Here is a 27,089-nt window from a genome sequence, read left to right on the forward strand (position 1 = left end):
AAATTCTAGTAGATAAACCCTATAATGCTATGTTTGATTTAGTAAGACTTATATTCACTATTGATTTTTAATTACAATAGTATGAACTCTAGCAATTAATAATGAAAACTCAACTGCCCACGAAGCTGATGTGGTAACATGTCGCCCGTAGTTGATTTTTATCTATGCATCCTGACCACCCACAAAGTTAACGTGGTAGCGTGTAGTCGCTCATGGTCAGTATCTATTTTGACGGCTTTTAGTTCATATGACATTAATATACTTTAAGGACACTGGCTCTAGTAGTCCACTTCTTAGGGATTTACAATTATGATTGCATTACACCCTGCTTGTTTTGATTATACTTGTTATGGACTTACTTTTATTGTTGTCCTATAATCTAATTGTTGTTATTATGCTTTGACTGGATGATGACCATCTAGTAAAATGATCAAAGGTCGATAACTAGTGTTCTTTAATTTCTAAAAGTTAACAAAGAATTCAAAGAGAAATGTTCAGTGGTATTAAAAATGATTTCGTTAGTTTCCCTTGACCTCTTTAAGATATTAAATTCATGCACTTCTTTTCTGATTACCCACTAAGAAATTTGTGCTTAATTTCTGCTTCCTTTGACCCCAAGTTTGCATGTTAAAGGAGTATTTTTTACTAAAAAGTCAGATAGTTGTGTCTAGAACTACTTGGAGATCCTAGCTTGCTGGTCCTGGTTTGATGTTGTTTTGTGATTCTTTATTTCGTTTTGGCGTTAACTGTTTTAAACTTTTTCTCTATTTTGGTTTTGTAGTGCATACATACATACATACACACACACATATATACATACATACATGCATGGACATTTAGTAGTTCGGTTAATTATCAATTGTCTTGATTGGTGCTCTGTGTAATTGGTTTTGGATTTCTCTTTCTTATTGTACTGTCACCGGGTGGGATACCTTCTGGTCTACCGGAAGCGTGGCACTTATGACCTCACCTTTTGTCTCATATTGTGATGATTTGTCTAACATTATGACCTTTACTAAAAGTGATATTGTCTATAGAACAAATTATTTCATTGACTGGACTTTACTACTCGAGACACCAAAGCATATAATTAGGGTAGAAGTTTTGCATACATTTTTTACCATAATGGTCACGAATAGTATTGGTACAAACATGACTCAAGTGATCGAGTCTGACCAGCTTGTTTTGATGTAGTTAGCAAAAGGTTTTAGTTATGCTTATTAAGATATATTTGTTAAGCGTGTAGGTGCAAAAGCTTGAAAGGCAAGTGCAGGTATGGTGATAACTGAACAAGTATTAAGGTGGCAAGTTGGATAAGCCCAAGTAGATTATGGTTAATAAGATATTTCACAGAAGAAAAAGTCTAAAAGGTTTTAGCAAATGAAGAAGTTCAACAGGTGTCGATAAAAATGCAAGAGGTCTTGGCAGATACAAGCCCAAGAGATCTTGGCAGATAGAATAGTTCAACAAATGTTAGCAAAGTTCAAGAGGTTTTAGTATATGGATCAATCCAATAAGGTGTTAGCATAAGTCCAACAAGGTCCAGGTTGATTGACTCATAATTGGTATGATACGCAAAAATCCAAAAGATTTTGGTTGGATGCTCAAAAGGTCAAGTTGGACAAGCACGACTAGCATCGTTGATAAAGACCTAAAGAAGGAACCTTTAGGTGGATGGATGAAAACCTAGAGACAAGACCTATAGGAAAGCAAATGAATATTGGGAGGAAAAACCTTTAGTTAAGAAGATAAGTGAGTCTTAAGAGGTTATGAGGGACTCTAAACTTGATTTTTTGGGGTAGAAGTCTACCTAGACATCTACTAGACCAAGCACATGTGTTTTATGTCATAGTCAACAAACAATCTTGATCTCAAGTTATCTTAAGATCCTCAAGCAACTTTAATTGATTGAATGTATTTTTAATCGATTAAGCAGTGAGTCGACTTGGAAGACAATTGTTGGCATTCTACTCGTAAACAAAAGAGAAGGGGAGTCTTGGCGCAACGGTAAAGTTGTTGCTTTGTGATCAAAAGGTCACGGGTTCGAATCCTAGAAACAGCCTCTTGCAAAAAGCAAGGTAAGGCTGCATACAATGGATCCTTCCCCGGGACCCCGCATAGCGGGAGCTTTGTGCACCAAGCTGCCCTTACTCGTAAACAAAAGACTTCTATTTCAGCTTTTGTCAATTAAAGTTATTTGAGTCAATTAGGAAGTTAGCTGTTGCAAAAAAATTGCTCTGTGTTTGAATTCATTCAATAGAAGTTTTAAGTTAATCATTGGATGAATAAGGTTCTTGTCACATCCAATTAAGTCCACTAATTTAGATATAAAATGACTAAACATGGTTTCAAGCCGCCTAGAAATGTTAACAGTAGGCAAATAAATTTGCATTCTTATCTGGTTGAATCAACTAAATAGGATTGAGTCTATTAAACAAATATTGAGTTGATTAAACAAGTGCAATTAGCATAAGGATTTCGTTATTAGCATTTCAGTCAACTGAATTCAAACAAAATAATTGTGTGATATTTATCCAAGCTTGGTTTGAAGGCTAGAATAGAGGAGTCAAGGGGAGTTCAAGAAAAACACTCCATCTTAGGATATTGATATTCATACTCTTTTGGTACTCTTGTTGAAACCTCAAAAAATTTAAGATGTTTTTTCCTTGAGTTTCTTTTTTATAAGTTTCTATTTTCGTACTTGTTTTTATATTTGTATGAGGTTTCTTTACCTCTTAACAAAGAATAATTTTCTAAAGGGATTTCTGAGGTGTGACTCAAAAAGCCATGGAGTAGGACAAGAGTGTCTGAATTGTGTTAAATTATTAATATTGTTTTTTTTTTAATTTCTGTTGTATGTTTATAAATTTATTTGAGCCTTGTAATTTATACAAGGGTTATTCATTTTGATTTTTTATCTTTGTTTATGGATATTTACCCCTCCTCTCGTAGCGCCACATATCCTAACAAAATAGTTGCTACCAAACTGGGTAATAGGGCTTAATGGATATAACTATAGCATCTATATTAACAATTATAATTTGACCCTTTTTTGTGCAATTCAAGGTATTAAAAACATTTCAAGGGCCCTAGGCAGCAGCCTAGGCAATATTATTAAAATAGGATCATACATTACAACTATAAATATAATAAAAGATTATTTAATGGATTTAAAGTAACAGAGTGAAAAATATAAGATCCATAGAAGCGAAAATAGGGTAAGGTAGAAAATAGAGTAAAAAGGATGAAGAGGATAGAGGTACGAATGACCTTATAAGGAATACTAATAAAAAGCAAAGAAAAATAGTAATAAATCTAGAAAGAAATGTTAAATGGCTAGGAGGAATGTTGAAAAACTAAAAAATATATGAGGAAAAGAAACAGGAGGGAGAACAAACTTAAAGAACAAAAGAAATTTTAGCCAAAAATAAAAAGTAAAAAAGGTTAGAAAATGGTCACGAAAAGAGAGCTCTGGTGTTGCTAAAAATAATAGGCTTGGTTGAAGTTAGATGTTTGTGGCAAATATGAAGATTTTGGGTTTAATTTTTCTTAATAACTGAACCTCAAAACTAAACAAAACTAATTTTCATTATCTAACTTCATATAGATCTCTGAGGCAAACCACATGTGCCACCTAGGTAGGGCAGTCCACGTACTCCATCTTTTAAAACCCCTGCTTACCAAAGGCCACCTATTAAGTGATGCAACACCTAGCTAATTGTGCCCAGGTGACACCTAGATTCTTTTTCAAAAAGATGGTGCAATGATGTAGTTCATATTTGAATAATTGATGATTCCATCATACATCATGGGAGTTCTAAAAAATATTTGATATCATCTTAACTGAATCCCTTAGGAACAAGAAAATCTCCTTGCTTTCATTTTTTTCCTTAGGTTCTATCAAAAGCTTTTGCCAGAAAATAACACTTTATTGTAGCTAATATCTTTCCTTGAAAAAATAGAAATACAAAAAATCTAGCAATTTACAATCTAGCCCTTCAACATTTCCATTTCTTGAGGATAAATTATTGCATTTACGTTATCTGTGAGGCATATGGATACAACATCCGTCAATATCGAAATCTTAATGCAAATGCCTTAGTCATAGATCCAAGATGCTCTCTTTATATTTATTTCAATTTCTTCTCTACAAATATTATCACATTATTTCAAAGAAATCATTAACATGCTTTCAAAAGAAAATGAGACTTTTTTATGTATATGAATGTAAATTGATATGAGTGTTTCTTTATAAACAATCTTCGCTACGCTTTTATAGTCATTTCCAAAGGCTCCCAGAGGTATGCAACCAATTAGTCCATTAGTTGATCCCATTCGAGGGGTCCCCTCTATCCTAATGTCTTCTATTGGTAATTACCTCTGGCTTGGTTTGATACAATTTAATAGGGGTATTCCTTGGTCATGGAATTGACATTGGCAAAATGGCTTTTCAATTTAATTGAACACGTGGTAAACTAACCTTAATGTTATGTGCAACTAGCCTTAACATTTTATGTGCGCTAGCCTAAATGTATTGTATATTTAAGGTGCTGATTTTTAACTTCCACCCTGGGGTGGAATTTTGGAGTCTTTCTTAAGCATATAAATTTATGTAAAAATAAAGTGTGTTTATACATAACCTATTAACAGTTAAGGATCCTAAGAAATAACTCACTTTTTTATGCTTGTCAATTACAACCCTTTCTAGTTGCTATAAAACAATTAAAGGGTTTTTAAAGAAATATTAGGATCTGCTTCTAGTGGTACCGTGCTATAGTTGGTGGCACTACTTATAGGGTTAAATTAATACATTTTATGAAGAAATATTTGAATATTAATCTCATTCAATCTTAGATGCATTGTACAAACTCCCATCACTCGAATCACTTTTTTAAGAAATATTAGAGATCTAAATCGTACATAGAGAGATTTATTCATCACCAAGAAAAAGAAAAGGACTGAATGGCGATTAGATTTGAGACAAAATAGATCAATCATGCAAATAGACAACCATGTTTTATCGTGTAGTTCACTAGCTTTGCATTATTTCCTTCTCTCAGATATTTCACTTTCTTCTAGTCATCTCAATTATAGATTTTGTCAGCGTAAAGACTTAACTGTTCCTATCACTCCTGGACTTGAAATCCATAAATGACCAATTAGTTAAATAAAGGTAGACGAGCCTAATACCTACACTCAGAGTCTTTGCATTTAGCCCATTTAAGCAAAGTTAGACTCATAACCAGCCTTGCAAAAGAAAATTATACCACTTGTAAATAGTTAATACCCTCCATTAGCAATGATTGACTCCTTATACCAACTCCATATCCACACACTTATCATACATATACGCAGGTAATAGATTTCATACCTATAAATGGTAACAGGCTTAGTTTGGCCAATGCGATGACAACGATCCTCAGCTTGTCGGTCCATTTGTGGGTTAAAATCCATATCATGAATGATAACTGTGTCAGCTCCAATCAAGTTAAGACCCTGTCCTCCAGCTCTAGTTGAGAGCAAGCATGCAAATATGGAACAATCATTGTTGAAAGTATCCACTATAGTTTGTCTTTCTAGCACTTGAGTACTGAAATGAATCAAGAATTCACTGAAAAGTTAGAATATGTTAAATCCAAAGAATGAATTGAAAAATAAGTAAAAATGACTCTACCTTCCATCCATACGTCTGTAAGTTACACCTATAACTTCTAATGCCCACTCTAGGATGTTAAGCATTGATGTCCACTGACTAAATATCAGAACTCTGTGCCCTTCCTTTTTCAAACGAGGTAGGAGTTCTGCCAAGACCTAATGGAAGTTGTCAAATTTGAAAAATAAGCAAACAATTCAAATCAAACTGTACTAATTTGATTTGGAAGATCATGGTATAAATATTGAGAATCAAGAAGATGCCCAAGGAATGAGGAATGGAGGAATAATTTTCTTAGTACATATAAGTGACAGAAATATAGACTAATAACCTAACTATATAGGAACAAGTTGCTGAATCATAACATGAAACTTTGAAAAAGAGTTATTGAGAAAAGAATAAGATATGACACAACTTTATGAGAATCAATTTAATTTATGATGGGAAGATCTATTATAGATGTTAATTACTTAACAAGACAACTAATGGCAAGATATATAGAGAAGGAAAATAGTGAATGGCATATGATTTTTATTAACTTTATAATAGAAACCAAAAACAATTATTGTGATGGGGGTATAAAGAAGTAGTTATATAGATGTGACAAAAGATATGTGTGATGAAATAGTTACTAGTGCTAAGGTAATGAGATTGTGACAAATACGTTTATTTTAATTCTAGATTTACATCAAGGGTAAGCTTTAAATATCTATCAAATTATGTTACACTGTAGTGCCTAAAACCGGTTCTAGAAAATTTGACTAAATTGAGTTTTAAATTTTATTTTTTAAAAGTATTTAATTATGCACCATGACTATAATAAAGGGGGCTGGGTAAATAACATGCTAAGTAATAAAATTAACGGACCTAACCCAATTTGTTAGAAAACCTCTCTTCCCTACATTTTAAATAAATCCCTTGATGAGAGAAATTGAGGTTTCCTCATTTTGTTTGTTTTGTTGCCGCCGCCGTCCATCCGAACCCTAGCAACCTTTGAGGAGAATGAGGAAGAACCTTATCAAAGAACTTAACATCGGTTCCCCTACATCTCGCTAAGGATCTTCTCAGACACCAAATGCTAAGGTAAGTTTTCTAACATGTTTGTCTACACTATATGGGTCGTAGTATGAATGTTGAGGTTGGTTGCATGCCTTTTTGTTAAAAAGTTTGTTTTTCAATCCTTAGAAGGTTTTGATGAATTTCTACGACTTTCTTGCTCAGAAATTTTCATGTTGGAAATCTGTTTGTTTTGGGAAGTTCGGTTGTTATTTTTCATGCTAGAAATTTGTTTCGTTTTGAGAGGTTCAGCTGCTATTTTTCATGCTGAAAATTTGTATCGTTTTGGCAGGTTCGACAGTTGTTTTTCATGCTGGAAATATATTTTGTTTTGATAAGTTCAAATGTTGTTTTTCGAGTTGGAAATCTGTTTTTTTTTGGTATTTATTTCTTAATTGTCTGCATGCTGATTTAAGTTTCATTTTAACACTTAAAGATGGTACTTTTTTATTTATGACTAAGCATAATTAATTCATTTAACATATCATGTAGTAATGATTTATATTTTTTTAATTTTTTTATGCATGAAAAGCAAACCGTGTTGTTTTAGCAACGACTCTTGATGCATGAAAAGTAGATTGTTTTGTATGCAAAGTAAATTATCTTTTTTTTTTTTAATGACTATCAATGCATGAAAGGTGAGCTATTTTTCTTGTTGCTGAATGTGACAATGTGACGAGTAAAGGAGTCTGGCTTAGAGGATATTGAAATTCTTTATCAAATCAAAAAAAAAAAAGGATTGTGGGATCCGGCTTAGAGGATACCAAAAATCCTTACCTAAGGCAAGTGGACCCGACTTAGAGGATACCGGAAAAGTGAAAACCCTACCAAACCTAGTACTATGGTAAGGATTCGACTTAGAGGATATCGGAAACCTTACCAAAGCTTGTGGAACCCGGCTTAAAGGATACAGAGTAACACTACCAAACCTAGTACTAAGGAAAATATTTGGCCAAACGAACGAAGGTTGATGTAAAAGAGCCACTTTTAATGAACTATACTCATTTAAATATTATGAAGTTTAATGTTGATGTGAAAGTAAATGTTTGATGTTATTAAATTACAGTATGAAGGTGCATGGAATTAAATGATGGCAGAAAATTCTAAATTTCATTTTAAATGTTCAAGTTATTTCCTTAAAGATATATTAAAAAACATGTGTATGTGTAGTTATTTCTTGTTATAAAATGTTGAACTGGCTGAGTCATTAGACTCATTAGGCAAGGTTAAAACTTTCGACCCGTGCCGAGGTTTCGGTCCTAGATCGGAACGATATAGTTTTGATACCGTATCGTGTTGTGCCGATATAGTTTCAGTGTTTTTAAATATAAAATATATTAATTAAAAAATAAAATATTTAACATAAATATTTAAAAAATAAACAATATAAAAAAAATGAAGGGGAGCTTTGGCGCAATGGTAAAATTATTGCTTTGTGACCAAAAGGTCACGGGTTCGAATCCTGGAAACGGCCTCTTGCAAAAAAGCAAGGTAAGACTGCGTACAATGAATCCTTCCCCGGGACCCCGCATAGCGGGAGCTTCGTGCACCGGGCTACCCTTTTTTTAAAAAAAACAATATAAAAAATAATCTTTAAAAAAAAAAAGATATGAAAATAGATAATAAATAAATAAATAATTTATGAGAGTTTAATAAAGTCTATTTAGATTATCTTCATCATAACTAGGAGTTGATTAAAATAATTAACCTAAGTTTAATTAAAAAAAATCCGAAATCTGACACCACTCGCGAGCTCGCACTACTTCGGCGGTGCCTTGTGGTTGCGCGACCCCTCAGCCATAGCCGCGGGGTTCGCGTGACTCCTCCGGTGCAACCACGGTGGTCGTGCAACCCCTCTGCAGCAGCCACAGGGTCGCACAACGTCTCTGTGGCGATAGCGAAAGGGTTATGCGACCTCTCTGATGTTGTTGCGAGGTCAACCGACCCCTCCATTGTAGTCACGGGGTCACACAACACGTCGCAACTGTCGTGGGTCTGGTGCCGAGGTCGTGTTGACCCCTCTGTTGCAGCCACGAGGTCAAGCAACACGTCGCAACTGTCGTGGGTCTGGTGTTGGGGTCGTGCCGGTGTCGGTCGTTAAGCGGAATGAGATGTTTTGCCCGTTTCGACCGTCTCCACACGGCACTTTAAACCATGTCACTAGGTTTATATGGTGCAGGTAATGAGGGGACGGAGAGTCTTGATGGATGAGCTAGCTCGTACCAAGTAGTGCACACCCAATGGCCTTTTTATTTCAGTTTATATCATTCTCCGTATTAGGATGTTGAGTTTTCTTTTTTGAGTCAATGATGTAAGTTGATTATTAGATGTTTTACGACCCTTTAATTGGTTGGTTGCACCTTTCGATCTTTTGGATATTCATTTACTACTATGATGTTCAGACGCAAATAGTTTCTTTTTTTTATTTGGGTTTCTAGTTGAACATGTTCGGAATGCATGACATTGGAGTTGAGTTATTAAATTACGAAATTTCAGATGTTTGGTACTAAATGTTTAAAAAAAAACTTAAAAATCATAAAGTGTTAGGATGTTTCAATTGGTATCAAAGCATGATCCTAATTAAGGGTGTGACACTACCGGTTGCGAGAAGCTCAAGAAGTCAAGCCTTTATAAATTTAAAAGTTCAGATAAGTCACACTGAGGAATTTAAGAACCTAATTGATGTACCTTTTATCTTAAAATGCATGTGGTTTATGTGCTTGTTTTGGACTGTGTACAAGGATGCCTCCTAGACGGTACGTAAGGAGGAATAGGGGCCATGGGGAGAGGTATGAAGAGGCGCAACCTCCTCCGCCTCCGCAGCCACCGCCATCTGACAATGGGGATCGAGTGCTTCAGAAACCTTCGCCTCCACCGCTATCATGTCTGACATTGGAGATCGTGTGCTTCAGGGGATGGCTTAGTTGTTGGAACAGCACGCTGAGACTCCTCACAGAGGCAATGTACGAGCATTTCAGGAAAATGGATCCGAAGAATTTTACGGGAATGACTGACCCACTAGTTGTCGAGGGATGGATTCAATCTATAGAGGTGATATTCAAATTCATGGCCCTTAGTGACGCTGACCGAGTAAGGTGTGTTACTTATTTACTGAAAGAGGATGCATTATTATGGTGAGAAGGAGCGGAGCTTTTCGTGGATATGAATATGCTATCATGGGATGGGTTAGAGAAGGTGTTCTATGCCAAGTATTTCACTACAGATGTACGGATGACACGGGAGTTTATGAACCTGAGGCAAGGAGACTTATCGATGGCTGAGTATGTGAGGAAATTTAATCGGGGGTGTCATTTCATCCCCCTAATTGCCAAGGATGCGGCGGAGAAGCCGAAGAACTTTATGGATGGATTACGACCGACTATTCGTAGTGATGTCATGATGGAGGACCCTACGTAGTACTCTACTACGATTTCTAGGGCCTTGCGAACTAAGCAAGCTTTGAAGGACATTGCTTGTGAGATGCAGAGGAAGAGGCCACCATGAGTGCAACTACAGCAAGGGAAGAAATTGTTCAGAGAGCCACATAACAACAACCTCACAAGCATGTCACCCCTAACACTGAGTAAAAGCCCTTATGCAAGGAGTGCAAGCGCAAGCCTTACAGTACATGCATGTGGGGATCGAACAAGTGCTTCAAATGCGGAGTTGCTAGACACATATCCAATGATTGCCCGCAATTGAAGCAGCCTGCTTTAGGGCGGATATGTGTAATGACACTCATTACAAATATACTTACTCATCAGCATTAATTTAGTTCTTTTTCCATTATTAGTGATTGAATCTTTAAAATTTTGAACCTACCTTGAAGTCATGAGGAAATTGCGTGTGACCAAGCACCTGCAAGAAAAATCTCCATAGTAGGGGTAGCCACTAAGGCATTATTGGATTCAGGGCTAATCACTCTTTCATATCTAAGACCTTTGTGAAACGTAGGGCATTCAAACTGTTAAACTTGTTGTAAGTTATACTGTGACCGTCCCATAAGGGGAAGCACTTTGGTCTTCCAGCATGGCCAAAGAGCTTAAGCTTGACTTCCACGGTCACCCAATTTATGCCAATCTTATCATATTGCCACTGCCAGAGTTTGATGTTATACTCGGAATGGATAGGTTGTCTGAGAATGGGATATTGATTGACTACTAGCAGAGGTAGTGTTGATCAGACAGAACGGAAAAGAGCAATTCTGGTTTGAAGTATCGAGATGCTCGGCTTTGCCCAGAGTGATATCCTGTATAAGAGCAAGGAAACTCATTCTTAAAGGTTGTCGGGCTTTCTTAGCCAGTTTGATTCTGGCCCCTATTATAGGCAATCCATCATTGGAAGAGGTAAAGGTGGTCAAGAAGTTTCCTAATATTTTCCTTGATGACGTTATTGCCATTCCACCCGAGGGAGGTGGAGTTTACCGTTGACCTTATGCCAGGTACGGTGCCAATTTCTAAGGCACCGTATCAATTAGCACCCCCAAAGATACAGGAGTTGAAGGAACAGATCCAGGAGATGTTAGAGAAGGGTTTCATTCGCCCTAGTTTCTCCTCGTGGGGTGCGCCAGTACTGTTTATCAAGAAGGACGATAGTATGAAGCTCTGTATTGATTATCGAGAGTTGAACCGAGTCACAGTGAAAAATAAGTACCCACTCTCGAGATTCGAAGACCTATTTGATCAATTACCACTGCAATATTTTCAAAGCAGACCTTCGATCAAGGTATCATCAGCTGAAGGTGAAAGAAGCTACATAAGGGAATCTTCAGAACTCAGTATGGGCATTATGAGTTCCTATTGATGTCATTCAGGTTGACCAATGCTTTGGCGATCTTCATGGATCTCATGAATCACATATTTCAGCCACATCTCGATCAGTTTATCATTGTCTTCATAGATGACATACTAATCTATTCTAGGGATAGAGAGGAGCATAGTCAACATTTGAGGACAACACTACAGATTTTGCAAAACAGGAAACTATTTGCGAAGTCCAGTAAGTGTGTGCGAGTTTTGGTTAAAAAGGGTAGCATTCCTTTCGAAGGAAGGGTTAGAAGTTGATCCGTCGAAGGTAGAGGCCATGAAAGAATGGACAATGCCTAGGAATGCATCTGAGATTCGTAGTTTCTTGGGCTTTGCGAGCTATTACCGGAAATTCATTAAGAGATTTTCGAGCATTATAGTACCACTGACAATGTTGACAAAAAGAATGCTATGTACAAGTGGGGAGCCGCCTGTCAAAGGAGCTTCAACGAATTGAAGCAAGTACTTACAACCACACCTATGTTATCCATGTCAGGGCAAGGGGACTTTGTGTTGTTTACTGACACTTCTAAGCTTGGGTTGGGTGCAGTTTTGATGCAGCATGAGAGTTATTGGCTATGTGTCCAGACAGTTGAAGTTGCATGAGAAAAATTACTCAACTCATGACCTAGAGTTAGTAGCAGTGGTTTTGGCCTTGAAAATTAGGAGACAGTACTTGTACGGTGAGAAGTGCAAGATATTCACCGATCACAAGAGTCTTAAGTACTTCACACAGAAAGAGCTGAACATAAGGCAGAGGCGTTGGTTTTAGCTTGTAAAGGTATGATTGCGAGATTAGCTATCACTCGAGAAAAACTAATGTCGTTGCAGATGCCTTGAGTCGAAAGACAGCCATTATAGCACAGATGGTGGTATAAAAAACTTTCCAAACATAAGAGGTTTGGACTGGAGATTTATGCAAGGGGCAATGCTCTCCAATTGTCTACTTTAACAATGCATCCTACACTGAGAGACTGTATTCGAGATGAGCAAACAACTGCAGAAGTGGAGGCAACGAGATGAGGCCAAGGGGCGTGCCCTCTACACGGTGGAGGATGGTATCGTCAAGTTCAGAGGTCGTCTCTTGGTGCCAGGATCGAACACCTTGCGAGTCGATGTGATGACTGAGACTCATTCCACCCCGTCTTCCATTCATCCAGGAAGTACAAAGATGTACCGAGATCTACAGCAGTTGTATTGGTGGTCGGGTATGAAACGAGATATTATACGTTTTGTATCTGAATGTCTAACGTGTCAGCAAGTTAAGGCAGAATACTAAAGGCCGACGAGGATACTTAAGCCACTCCTTATTCCGAGTGGAACTGGGAAAATATCATGATTAATTTCATAGTGGGGTTACCGCGGACAGAGAGAGGATCCAATGTTATATGGATGATAGTTGACCATCTCACCAAGTCTGCACATTGTCTACCAGTAAAGACGACTTTCTCTATGACAGTATGCAGAGTTATATACTAGGGAAGTGGTCAGATTGCATGGCATACTCAATGACGTAAAAAAATCCATATAGCCGACCCCACCTAATGGGATAAGACTTGGTTATTATTGTAATCAGATTGCATGGCATTCCAATCTCTATAGTGTCAAATAGAGATCCACAATTCACTTCGACATTCTGGAAGAGTCTCCATTCTGCCATGGGAACGAAGTTATTGTTCAGTACAACGTTTCATCCGCAGTCTGAAAGGGTGATACAAATTCTAGAGGACCTACTTCGAGCATGCGTGATAGACTATCCGGGAAGTTGGGAGAAGAAGCTATCGTTGGTGGAGTTTACCTACAACAACAGTTTCCATTCGACAATAAGTATGACTCCATACGAAGCCTTATACGGGAGGAAATGCAAATCGCCTATCCATTGGGATGAAGTAGGGGAAAGGACAGAGATCGGTCCGGAGACCATACAACAGATAGCAATGGTAGTCAGAATCTGAAATCGGATGAAGACGGCTCAAAGTAGGCAAAAGAGTTATGCAAATAAAAGGAGAGACCTTGAGTTTGCTGTTGGTGATCACGTTTTCATGAAGATAGCACTCATGAAGGGTGTTATGCGATTGGGAGGGGCAAGCTTAGCCCAGGTTCATTGAGTCATTCGAGGTCCTAGACAGAGTGGGAGTATTGGCATACAAAGTGACTTTACCGCCGAATCTTGTAGAAGTGCACAATGTGTTCCACGTGTCAATACTGAGGAAGTACATGTCGAAGCCTTCGCATGTACTGAATTATGAGTCGTAGCAGCTTACACCAAACTTGTCCTACGAAGAGAAGCTTATGCAAATCTTAGGCAAGCAAGAGAGGAATCTGCGGAATAGGGCGATCAGGATGGCCAATGTCAAATGGTTGAATCATTCTGACGAGGCTATTTGGGACCGAGTCTGACATGAGGAGTCATTATCCGGAACTGTTATGTAAGTTTTAAAATTTTTAGGACGAAATTCATTTAAGCGGAAGGAATTGTAGTGCCTAAAACCAATTCTAGTAAATTTGATTAAATTGAGTTTTAAAATTTATTTTTTAAAATTATTTAATTATGCACCATAACTATACTAAAGGAGGCTGAGTAAATAACATGCATAGTGCAAATATTTAGATTCGTTGTAAATTTCATCCATGGAAAGGTGGTAAACTTGCATATTCTTTGATAAAAATGTAACACATAGGAGGATCCATTTTTTTTTTTTTGGGTAATCCAAGTATCCAGCTCTTCAAACCGACAAATCTTGAAGTGACCGATCCCACCGGCCACCAAGATAAATCCGGAAGCACACATGTTCAGCCACTTGTAGCCAGCATCCCAGATTTCTTCCCACTGTGGACAGAAAGTCCCAACTAGGAATCGACCTGAGAACCTGAAGTTTGTCCTATAAAGCAGCTTACACAGCACCAAGCCCGAGGGGCATGAACAATACATTTAAGGCTAAAGTTGTTCCAATCAACATATTTTATTGATAATGGTAACATATAGGTTGATAATGGTATGGTTGAGTAATTGAATTTAAGGCTAAGGTAACACATAGGAGGGTCCATGAATGATACATTTAAGGCTAAAGTTGTCCCAATCAACATATTTTATTGACAGTGGTAACACATAGGTTGATAATGGTATGGTTGAGTAATTGAATTTAAGACTAAGGTTGTTCCAAAAGCTTTCAAATCTTGTATGGCTAATTTTGATGAGTTGCTTGTAAATTAAATTCCACGTCTAATATAGCACACATATTAAGGTTTGATTAATATAATCTATATTGCATGTGATTAAGACAATATAAGAAAATAACATTATTTACATTATTAATTAATCTTAATTGATACTTTTTGATTAATAAGTCTGCCCATGGCAAATAACTCCACTATGGTTAGTTCCAATGCCCCGGATAAAAGAGAAGAATAGTGTTAGTTAAGTTACCAGTCAACCTAAAGCAAATATTATATATAGATCCATTAAACCAATATGCTGGCAAGCATCAATACATTTTCATGTGAAATTGAGTGTAGTATTAAATATGATTTAAAATCTCGAGCCGTATCGAAGATTCGGTTTATGACCGAAATGATACGGTTTTAGAACAGTATCGTATCGTACTAATATGATTTTGGCATTTTTTAATATATTAGTTAAAAATAAAAAAATATTAAAAATTAAAATTACAAAAAAAAATTTACAAAATCATTGTTATATATTTTTAAAATTAACATAAATAAATAAAATATATATTAAATTAATGGAATAATTTTATTAGAATTTGATGAAATCTATTTAGATTATTTATTTATAATTGGGAGTTAATTGAAATTATTGACCTAAGTTTCAGTTAATTTTTTTTTCTTTTCTGGGCATCGCATGAGCGTCTCCATCAAGGCAGCGGTCGCAGCGGCCTCCACATGTCACGGGACCATCCATGCCATGATGAAAGGCAATCGCGGGGTTGCAGCACCCTCCGCAAGGGCACAGAGGGCCACCATGAGGTCACGAAGGGCACCCTCCACAACCTCGCAACAATCTCACGGTCATCGATATGTACCAGTGTCGATCCCGCATCAAAACGGTAAATACCACCCGTTTCGGGCAACACGGTTCGATATTTCAATCCATGGTATCCAATATGCAAGAGTTGTTACACGGTAGGTTAGATAATAGCAGACATTATAAACATTATATAAAATATCGATTATTTTATATTTGGAACATGGAACGTAGGAACCTTCATAAACAATAGAGGTATCAAATACGATGATTAATTGATAAATTAATATTTTGTATATACAAAAGATAAAACGGATAGGGGAGAGAGTAAAAGATAATAGAAACCCCATATTTGAAGTGGTGGTAAACAGGAAAGAGCAAAATTAAAAATAAAATAAGTATTGTTGTAGATAGTTTGTTAAGGGAAAAGGTAGTATGAGTAGTTACGAAAGGAGATACAATTATAGCTCTCAAAATAGTGGTAACAAAAGAAACTATTATCGTATCTAACATATATGCACCTTAAGTAGAATTAGATAAAGACACCAAACATAAATTTTAGGAAGACGAAGATAAGCCCTCTCCCATGCAATGGTCACTGTTCAAAGGCAAAGCCATATGTGATTTACCTCTCTACAAATGACCAAAATATGGCTTGTACAAGTTTAATAAGATGGAGTGGGATAATAGCGAAAAAGATGATCAAAATATTAATGATTATTGTCACGAGAATGATGGTAGTTCGGATGATGAAATTTTTATAAATAGGAATTGTATAGTTGGTCTTTGGATGGTGTTGAAGGAGATGAGAAAATATGTAGATAGGGGTTTGACGGAGTGTAATGAGCAAAAAGATAATGTTCGACATGTTTTATTGCATAATCTGATGACTTCTAGCGACGCATGCCATAGTATTCTTAGGGTAAATTTGGATGGTTTTAGACGCTTGTGTGAAATATTAAAGCACAACAATAGGGTAAAAGGCAATAGCAATTCAAGTGTTGAAGAAAAGGTTGCTAAATTTTTATATTTGCTCGGTCATGATGTCAAAAATCAAGAATTGAGTTTTTTCTTTTGTCATAGTACAAGGACTACTAGTAATCACTTTCATGAAGTCTTGAAAGCCATTATTAGTCTTCATGCTAAATTTATAAAGCAACCAAATGGATCTGAAATTCCTCCACATATAGAGAGTAGCAACAGATTCTATCCTTACTTTAAGGTATTTTTTTAATCATTTTGAACTTCATAAGTTTTGTAATATACTTTGTAGCCACATATGTCGATTGTCTCTTAATTGCAGGATTGTGTTGATGCATTAGATGGAATTCATATACGTGTTAAGGTATCTGATGTAGATGCACCTCGATATAGAGGAAGAAAGGATTGGCCAACTACCAATGTGTTGGTTGGATGCTCCTTTGATTTGAAGTTCATATATGTCCTAGCCGGATGGGAAGGAATTGCATCTAATTCTCGAAACATAAAAAATGCCCTATCCAGACGTGATAAATTGATAATTCCTCATGGTATCTAGTTTATAATTAATGTTCATTAGTGGACAATATTTGAAGTAAATATGACTAACTTATATCTTTGATTTCGTGGTAGGTAAATATTATTTAGTTGATTCTGGGTTTATGTTGAAGAGGGACTTGATTACCCCTTATCGAGAAATTCATTATCACTTGAAAGAATATTCGAGGTGCGACCCTACAAATGTAAAAGAGCTATTCAATCTTCGACATGAATCTCTTCGAAGTGCAATCGAGAGAGCTTTTGGGGTTTTAAAGAAGAGATTTCCAATTATTACTAGTGGAACAGAACTTCATTATGAAATTGACATTCGTACAGACATTATCTTAACATGTTGTATTCTTCATAATTTTTTAATGGGGGTGGATCCAAATGAGAGATCAATTAATGAAGTGGATCGTGAATTGAGTGCAACTTCTAACGATGAAGTGAGTCACAATGAAAGACAGGACGATGACCGGAGGCAAGGAAGCATGATTAGAGATAACATAGCTAATGTTGTGGTTAGATTACAATATTAACTAAAGAAGGGTTATTTTGATTTATTAGAAAATTATCAAAAGAATCATGATGTCATGGATTGAATATGTTTTCTGAAGGGTTATTTTGATTCGAACAATGTCATGGATTGAATATGTTTTTTGATAAATCTTAATGTTAGATGTTCATTTATTGGATTTTAATTTTTTTGTATACATGCAATTTGCTTATCAATCCAATATTATTGTACTTGAAAGTTTACAATTGTGAATAAGCTTTGATTTTTTTCATGTTCATGTGTGCATTTGATGTAGGTGTTGATTAAGAATGGATACACCAATTGAACAAGTCAAGAGAGATGTGATTAAGTGGATTGAAGAGATGGATAGAATTTTTATAGATGCTATGTTAGAACAAGTTAATGGTGATCGAATAGATGGCACTTTCACATCTACTGCGTACAAAGATATAGTTGTCATTTGTAGTGAAAAGATTGAAATCCCATTAACGAAGGATAATTTGAAGAACAAAATTAAAACATTGAAAAGTCATTTCAATTCATGTTATGATTTATTTAAGAATGCAAGCGGAGTTCAATGGCATGCTGAAAGTAGAAGATTTGAGGCTGAGGAGGCAGTTTGGAAGCAACTTATTGATGTAAGTATTAATTATAAATATTAATTCATATTTAGTCAACCACTGTATTTCTACTTATGTTTAAAATTGTCTAGAGTAATTCATCAATCAATTATTTCCATTTATTTTCTTCTAAATATTTTGGTCAAACTAGGTCACTTTTGGCAATGTCTTGATACATTATCTACATCACTTTTGATACATCACTTTTGACAAGTTCATTTTGCTTGTAGATGATAGAAGATATGTATGACATGCATTTGTATATTTCATAAAAAGTATGAAGATATGTATGACATGCATTTGTATATTTCAGAAAAAGTATTATGTAAGACATTAATAAAAAAAATCAAATTTTAGGAGGTGATGGAGTTAATTGAATGTAGTCCAGTTTTGGAGGAATACTACAAACTCCAATTTTTGTCAAGTTCTTTAGCAGCGTAATAGCCAAAACCAGAACTCCACGTGCAGTTTCTAGCTTTCTGCAAGCTGAAACTAGCAAATAAAATTTGACGGGATGTTTTTTTGCTAGCATGATAGCCAAATCCAGGCTCAAAAATCCCTTCTTTTTTCCCTCTTGTTACACTGCTTCACCTGCCTACTTGATTGATTTGCTTCACTCGGACCAACAGTAAGTAAATGTAGTTACTATTGTATTTCTAATTATGTTTAAATTTGTCTAGGCTAATCCATCAATCAAGAAGTGGAGATATACCCCTGCACCTCATTATGAGAAGTTGTTAGAGTTGTTTGCTCATGATAGGGCAAATGGTCAAAGAGCTTCTGCTGCTGCAGAAAGAAATGTTGAAGTAATTTTAGAGGAAGAACAAAGAGATTTTGGACTAGATGATGAACATGAGAATTTCGAAGTGATCCCTGATAGTCCACCATTTGACGATCGATCAAGGAATAGAAAGCTAGCATCTTTTGAAATCAATGCGAAGGGTGTTTTTTAACCTACCGTTGTTTTGATCGCCTTAAAAGGCCACCTTAGACAAAAAAGGGGTGGGTGATGTTTGCCTCCCGCCCGCCTAGGTGGTTGCCTCAAGCGTCATTTAGAACACTAGTCTTCAATAACTCTTATTGGTTTTTGCTTAATATTAAAGGTTTAAAGATAAAATTCAACAAAATATACATTATTAATTGTGTTACTTTAATTCTTACAACTATATACTCAGTATGTTGTTAATAATTTGTTTTCAAATAAAGGCATATTTCAAGTGACATTTTTACAAGGGATTTAAGTGGAGAGTATCATAGTTCTTATAAATTTTTAGAAAGAGGTTATCTTGTAAATGTCTTTTGAAATATATATAGAGATACTACTTGTAAAGATACTTCGAAAGCTATTAAGAAACTAGAGTTTGTTGTGACATTAATTTACTAGTTATCTTCCATGTATGCTAATGTCATACGATCAAAGCATTGGCAGTGAAGCAGCAAAAATAAAAAAATAATAATAAGGTAGCAAAGAAGGCAATGTTACGATGAATGTCTCTTATTCTAGAAAGGAAAAAAGGTAATAAAATTTGATATCAATTAGATGTTGCTTCATAATAAAAAGAGTAGTTCGGTGCACGAAGCTCCCATCAATGAGTGGTCCTGAGGAAGGGTCAGACCACATCGAGTCAATTGTACATAACCTTAACTTGTATTTTTGCAAGAAGCTGTTTTCGCGACTCAAAAGGTCACATGGCAACAACTTTATCATTGCGCCAAGGTTGCCCTTCTAGATGTAGCTCCATGATAATATAAAAAAAATAGTGAAATAGTGTCCACATTCTAAAAGGAATTAAATTGATCCTATAAGAGAAATCAATTAGTATGGAAAATTATAATAGGTACAAGGTGAAAATAGAAAAGTTCAATTAATTATAATGAAAAAAATGATTTAATTGATTTAAATATTAATAGTGATAAAACCTTTCAAAATCTAAATGACAGGTAGAATTATGGATAATGATGATTATATTCTGATTCTGATAATTTTTGCAATGCTTCTTTATCTTTACTAGTATGCTCTGTATAACAATATTCTTTTTATATTACAGAGCGTAAAAGAAGGGGCAAATACCTGACACTTAGCTGATCCCAAGATATGTTCATCTGTTATCTTTGTGTCATTGTCACCATGTAAAATTAGTAGCTGAAAACCAAAAAAGGGTAAAAGATGAATGAAAAGACATACAGATTACAGGGAGAATGAACATTTCATCGTCATTTCTCCTAACAACTTATCATGATCAAGAAAAAAAAAATTAGAATGGATATGCCATAAAGTGCAATGTATCTTGTACAAGAATACAGTAATGGCAATAGTCCTAAGACTTCATCATGCCCAAATTATTTTCAAGTGAAGCATACAAGTGTGACAAGTAAGAATGCGAGCAATGCTCCCAATTTCTGATTAGCACTTGATGCGCTAGTAAAATAAACAGCTGAATACAGTAATACTTTGAGAATCAATCATAAGTACATTCTGTCTCACTAATAATAGCAAATAATTCATAGAATAGTATTTTAGCCAAAGCCACCCAGCATAGTCCTTCAATCTTGCCCCTATTTAAAAGTTTTCAAGCACTTGTAGACCTATTTAAGGCTTTAATCAACATATCTCTCACCTATATAGTTACTGTAAACACAGCTTTCATGGCTTGGAATTTCAAATTCAGAAAAAATGTTTTTATTGACAATCCATATATATCCTCAATATACACAGGAAATAAAACAAATATATATATATATTCATGCAAAAACAATGTATCTTTTGACTACTCTAGTGAAGTTGGCCTCCAAATCTATCAAAATGGACAGAAGTTAAATATGATATTGAGAGCACATGATCAATTTCAAGGCATAATTATGAGTATTTTGGTATGAACAGGCAGACTTCAGCATGGACAAGTAATTGTATGGACTATGGCCACTCATAGTAAACACTTTATTATTGTTAGAATAAGTAAAAGGGTATTTGTGTCTTTTGGTGTATATCTTCTTTCCTATATAAAGGCCTAACTCGTGGGGGTTCCAATGACACCAGATTCTAGGTTTTACTTTAAACATGGTATCAGAGCCAAGTTAAAATCCTAATTTCTTTTCTCTATCCACGCCGTCTCTTTCTACCGAGCCTTTCTCTTCCGCAAGCGACGCACGAGTTCTTCTCCAGCATCGCACCGCGCGAGTTCTCCAGCGCCGCACCGCGCGACGCGCAAGTTCTTCTCCAGCGACGCGAGTTCTTCTCCAACGACGCGCGAGTTCTTCTCCAGCGCCGCACCGCGCGAGTTCTCCAGCATCGAGCTTCGCCTGCTAGTTCGTGGAAGCTGAGCTCCGCCTTGTGGACGCCCGACGCCCTTCTGTTCGCGTTTTCCTCTTCTCGCGCGGCTAGGGCACAACGGCGCTCCCCTTTCCCCCACAGCGTTTTCTCCTTTCTTCTTCTTCTTTCCGGCCGGCGGCACCTCTTCTTCTCTCCAGCGGCGACGGACGGCGACGAGTGCTGCGGGCTGAAAGTGACAGCGGTGACGTTCCCTGTTCAAGCTCAACTCTTCGCCGGCAGGGGAAGAATCGGTGGCACAGTGGCGTTCCAGTTCCTTCCCATCCATCAGCAAGCTTCGAAGAGTTCCTGCTGGAGTAGGGCTTCTCCGAAGAAGCTTCTGCATCTCATCCGACCCTACTGCGAGTTTTCCAGTGGCTGTTCACGTTACCCTGCTGCGAGTTTTCCAGTGGCTGTTCTCGTTCCCGGATTCATCCGATTGGGCAGAAGAAGCAAGCGCAGTCCGGTCCACAGTTCTATTCATGGCTACATCTGGCGCCCCAAAGCCAGATATCTCAATCTTTACCAACCATATTACTGCACCCCTTTCTTCCGAGTAGTTGGATGGTAAAAATTATATCTCCTGGGCATCTCACATTGAACTTTGGCTTGTTGGACAGGGATATGAGACACATCTCACTCAAACTGAAGAAGATATTCAAGACACCGATCGTCCTCTGTGGAAGAAGGTTGACGCTCAGTTGTGTTGTATTATCCGAGCCACCATCCATTCATCTCTTAGGAATGTCTTCCGTACTCACAAAACCTGCAAAGCTGTTTGGACGCAAGCTCAACAACTATTTACAAACACCTCTCGACGACTCTATCAAGTTTGTGAAGATCTCATGACTATCCTCAGCGCCAATCAGATTAAGGATTCAATGTCAAATTATCTGGGTTCAGTTTCTAGCCTTCTTTGTGACTTCAATGAACTGCTACCACCTGCGGCCGATCCTGTTGAAGAGCTTGAAAATCGGAAGAAATTTTTTATGTCTTTGGCTTTATATGGTCTGCCCACAAATTATTCTCATGTCCGTGACCAGATCCTAGGCAGCCCCACAGAAGCTACCATGGAAAATACCTGGGCGACTCTTCTCCGTGTCCCGGCCAAAGTCTTGACGATGTCTTCTTCTATTCCTATTGACTCGTCAGCTTTGGTCTCTCGACACAAAGGACCTCCACCTCGCAAGGGTGGCAAAGGACGCCCTTGGTGTGATCATTGCCACCGACCGGGACACACGATTGATAAATGCTGGAGTCTACATGGTCGTCCTCCTCATGCTGCTCAGATTGTTCAAAGTTCTGCTGCTCCTTCAGCTTCCACTTCACAGTTAACACCTGACTCGACTTCAACACCTTCCTATACTGACTTTCTGAAATGGTTTGAGGATCGACAGGCTTTGAGCTCCACTGCTACCATTGCAGACGCTGGTACTTCTTTTGCTGGCATATCTCGTTCTTCGAGTCCTTGAGTTCTTGATTCTGGGGCCACCGATCATATCACTGGTAATAAATCCCTTTTTTCCTCTCTCACTACTTCTGGTAATTTACCAATGGTCACCATGGCCAATGGTTCCCAAACTCAATCCCAGGGTATTGGTATTGTTCATCCTTCTTCATCTCTTTCAGTTCATAATGTTCTTTATGTTCCCGGCGCTCCTTTTAATTTATTGTCAATAAGTCAACTTACTCGATCTCTTGATTGTGTCATTTCTTTTACTAACACGTCTGTTTCCCTACAGGACCGGAGTAGGGAGAGGATGATTGGCTTCGGATGTGAATCTCATGGCCTATATCGACTTCACCAACCCTCTTTTGTTGGTTCGGCGGCGGCATCTCCACTTCTTTTTCATGTTCAGTTGGAACATCCAGGTCTTAATAAGTTGAAACAGTTACATCCTAGTCTTTCTCACTTAGAGTCTTTATCTTGTGCGTCGTGTCAATTAGGTAAGCATGTTCGTAGTTCTTTTTCTCCTCGTATTGAGAGTCGGGCTATGTCTCCTTTTGCTTTGGTTCATTCTGATGTTTGGGGTCCGAGTCGTGTTTCTTCTACAATGGGGTCAAGGTATTTTGTTACTTTTATAGACGATTTTTCCCGTTGTACATGGTTATATCTAATGAAGGATCGTTCAGAATTGTTTTCTATTTTTGAATCCTTTTTCCTTGAAATAAAAACTCAATTTGGCACTTCTCTTCGAACTTTACAAAGTGATAATGCACGCGAGTATTTGTCTACTTAGTTTCGTACCTTCTTGATATCTCATGGTGTGTTCCATCGCACGTCTTGCCCTCATACCCCTCAACAGAATAGGGTTGCAGAACGCAAGAATCGTCATCTCCTTGAGACCACTCGGATTCTTCTTCTCCATTCTCATGTCCCTCATCAGTTTTGGGGTGATGCCGTACTTACTGCGTGTTATCTCATCAATCGCATGCCTTCATCCACTCTCCAGGATAAAATACCTCATCAGGTACTTTATCCACATCAGTCCCTTCATCCTCTACCGCCTCGGGTCTTTGGTTCTATTTGTTTTGTTCATGCTCTTGATCCCGGCATTGACAAACTATCTCCTTGGTCTCATAAGTGTGTCTTTCTTGGGTACCCGCGGTCTCAGAAAGGGTACAAGTGTTATTCCCCTACTCTTCGTCGGTACTTCATCTCTACTGATGTCACATTCTTTGAGTCGGTTTCTTTTTTTGGTCCTTCCGCTTCACAGGTCGAGGTTTCTCCCTCTCCACCTGCACCAGTGACTATCTTTTATCCTCCGGAGGCGCCTCTATCACCTCCAGCCTCGTCTCCTCCTTTGCAGGTTTATCAGCGTCGTCCTCCTTCTGCTTTGCCGCCGACCAACACTGACATCTTTGGAGCCAAGTCCTTCGCCGCTTCCTCCGGTCCCATCTCATGAGTCTGATGTTCCCATTGCACTTCAGAAAGGTATGCATTCCACTCGTAATCCTTCTCCTCATTATATTTCCTTGAGTTATTGTCTTTCTCCTTCCTACTTTTGTTGTCTTTCTTCTTTGTCGTCTGTCTCTCTTCCAAAGACTGCAGGTGATGTCTTTGCCCATCCAGGATGGAAGCAAGCTATGCTCAATGAAATGTGTGCCTTGCAGCGCAATGGAACTTAGGACCTCGTTCCTCTATCACCTGAGAAGTCAGTTGTTGGTTGTCGATGGGTGTATACGATGAAAGTTAGTCCAGACGACACGGTTGACCGACTTAAGGCTCGCCTCATCGCTAAAGGCTATACTCAAATCTTTGGATTGGATTATGAGAACACTCTTGCTCCTGTTGCCAAGATGTCTATGCGCCTTTTCATGTCCATTGTTGTGATTCGACATTGGCCTCTCTATCAATTGGACATCAAGAATGCATTCCTACATGGTGACCTGCTCGAGGAGGTCTACATGGAGCAACCTTCTCAGGAGGAGTCTTTTGGTCTTGTATATCTTTATATGGTCTCAAGCAGTCACCCAGAGCATGGTTCAGTAGATTTAGTACCATAATTCAATAGTTTGGCATGACTCGAAGCGAGGCTGATCATTTTGTTTTTTATCGTCACTCATCTACTGGTTGCATCTATGTAGTGGTTTATGTTGATGATATTGTCATCACAGGTAATGATCATCTTGGAATTTCACAAGTAAAACAACATCTTTTTAAACATTTCCAGACAAAAGATCTTGGCAAACTCAAATACTTTCTAGGGATAGAAGTGGCACAGTCTAAAGATGGGATCATTATATCCCAAAGGAAGTATGCAATGGATATTCTGGAAGAAACAGAAATGTTAAACTCAAAGACAGACGACAATCCCATGGATCCTAATGTCAAGCTCCTACCAAATCAGGAGGAGCCTCTTTCAGATCCTGAACGGTACAGGCGATTGATAGGGAAACTAAGCTACCTTACTGTTACTCGTCCGGATATCTCATTTGCAGTGAGTGTAGTAAGTCAGTTTCTTAGCTCTCCATGCAAAGAACATTGGGATGCAGTGACTCGCATTGTTCGATATATCAGGAGAGCACCAGGAAAGGGTCTTTTATATGAAGACAAAGGACATACTAAAGTCGTAGGATATTCTGATGTAGATTGGGTAGGATCTCCCTCTGATAGAAGGTCCACTTCTGGATTTTGTATATTTGTCGGAGGTAACCTTATTTCTTGGAAAAGCAAAAAACAAAATGTTGTGGCAAGATCCAGTGCAGAGGCAGAATATCGAGCTATGGCTATTGCTAGTCAAGAACTTATATGGTTAAAACAGTTGCTTCAGGAACTAAGGTTTGGAGAGGTTACACAAATGTCACTCATATGTGACAACCAAGCTGCTATGCATATTGCCTCAAATCCAGTCTTCCATGAGAGAACAAAGCATATTGAAGTTGACTGTCACTTTGTCAGAGAGAAAGTCATATCCGGAGAAATATCTACTAGTTTTGTCAACTCAAATGATCAGCTAGCAGATATATTTACTAAATCACTTTGATAGACACAAATAAGAGAATATAGTGTCTTTGAAGAAGATTAAATGTTTAGCTAATAATTTTGCAATATCTGCACAGTTTAGATATAGTAATAATGATGCCTCTTAAAATTTTAAGGTTTAATTTTAAGTTAGTTTTAGTTCCAAGTTTAAATTTTTAAATTTCAAATTTGTTTAAAACAGTATGTTATATTTAGTAGGATAAGTTAGATCATTTCTTTTAGTGTAAGCTCATCTTCCAGTCAACTTTTCCAATTTCAGTAAGCTCCTCGTGAGCTTCATAGTTGTCAAAATCTTGGAGATTGAATAGTTGAAAATTTGAAAATTTCAATAAGCAAAGTATATAATATTCAAAATTGTGTGTATTTACGTCCATTTTTATTTAAGATGTCTATGAGCTTTGGTATAGAAAGAAAGCAAGTACTTTCAAGTATTTGATTGTTAGGAGTATATTCTTAATACCAAAAATTGATAGGGGTATTTTCATTGGATACCCCTTATCAAGCAAAACTTATAGTATTTACAATAAGTGATTTTTGAAATTTAGAGTTATCTAATATTGTGAAGGGGAGCCTTAGCGCAACGGTAAAGTTGTTGTTATGTGACCAAAAGGTCACGGGTTCGAATCCTGGAAACAGCCTCTTGCAAAAAGCAGGGTAAGGCTGCGTATAATGGATCCTTCCTCGGGACCCCGCATGGCGGAAGCTTTGTGCACCGGGCTGCCTTTTAGAGTTATCTAATATTGTATTTGATGAATCTACACATGTGTACCCCGAGCTCCACTTATAGATGATGACATGGAAGAGAAAGTCTATAACAAACTCAAATGGACATGGAGACAAGCCTAAGTGACATGGATAACACACATCAAGGGCGGAATCAAATAAGTTTAATAAAGGAGAAAAAGGCTAGACTACTTCATCTATAAGCTTTCCTCCAGCATATAAATAAGATTCCAAGCATTCAATAATCAACTGTGGGAGATCCATCACTAAGGATACAGAGTCATTCACTTTTCAAACATTTAAATAATAATGTAGCATTAATATATCACATTTAGCCAAAAAGCATGAAGCATTAGACAATGTTGATTAGGTGTTTGACAAGAAAAAGGAGAGAAATAAAGTTCAGAAGTTAGTTCTAA

At 37.3% G+C, this 27,089-nt stretch overlaps 1 protein-coding gene across 2 annotated transcripts in view; it reads right to left on the reverse strand.

The window, feature by feature from the left end:
* Positions 1–27,089, reverse strand: part of LOC121981458 (protein CHROMATIN REMODELING 19-like) — a 49,104-nt gene that overhangs the window by 3,435 nt on the left and 18,580 nt on the right. For both annotated transcript variants that reach the window (XM_042533987.1, XM_042533986.1), the window contains exons 9-11: positions 20,226–20,297; positions 5,675–5,811; positions 5,372–5,590 (exon numbers count right to left, since the gene is read on the reverse strand). In XM_042533987.1, coding sequence (XP_042389921.1) covers positions 5,372–5,590; positions 5,675–5,811; positions 20,226–20,297 — 428 coding nt within the window. The remainder of the gene's footprint in view (positions 1–5,371; positions 5,591–5,674; positions 5,812–20,225; positions 20,298–27,089) is intronic.

The sequence above is a fragment of the Zingiber officinale genome, chromosome 5A (genome assembly GCF_018446385.1).
Source record: "Zingiber officinale cultivar Zhangliang chromosome 5A, Zo_v1.1, whole genome shotgun sequence".
Taxonomy (NCBI): domain Eukaryota; kingdom Viridiplantae; phylum Streptophyta; class Magnoliopsida; order Zingiberales; family Zingiberaceae; genus Zingiber; species Zingiber officinale.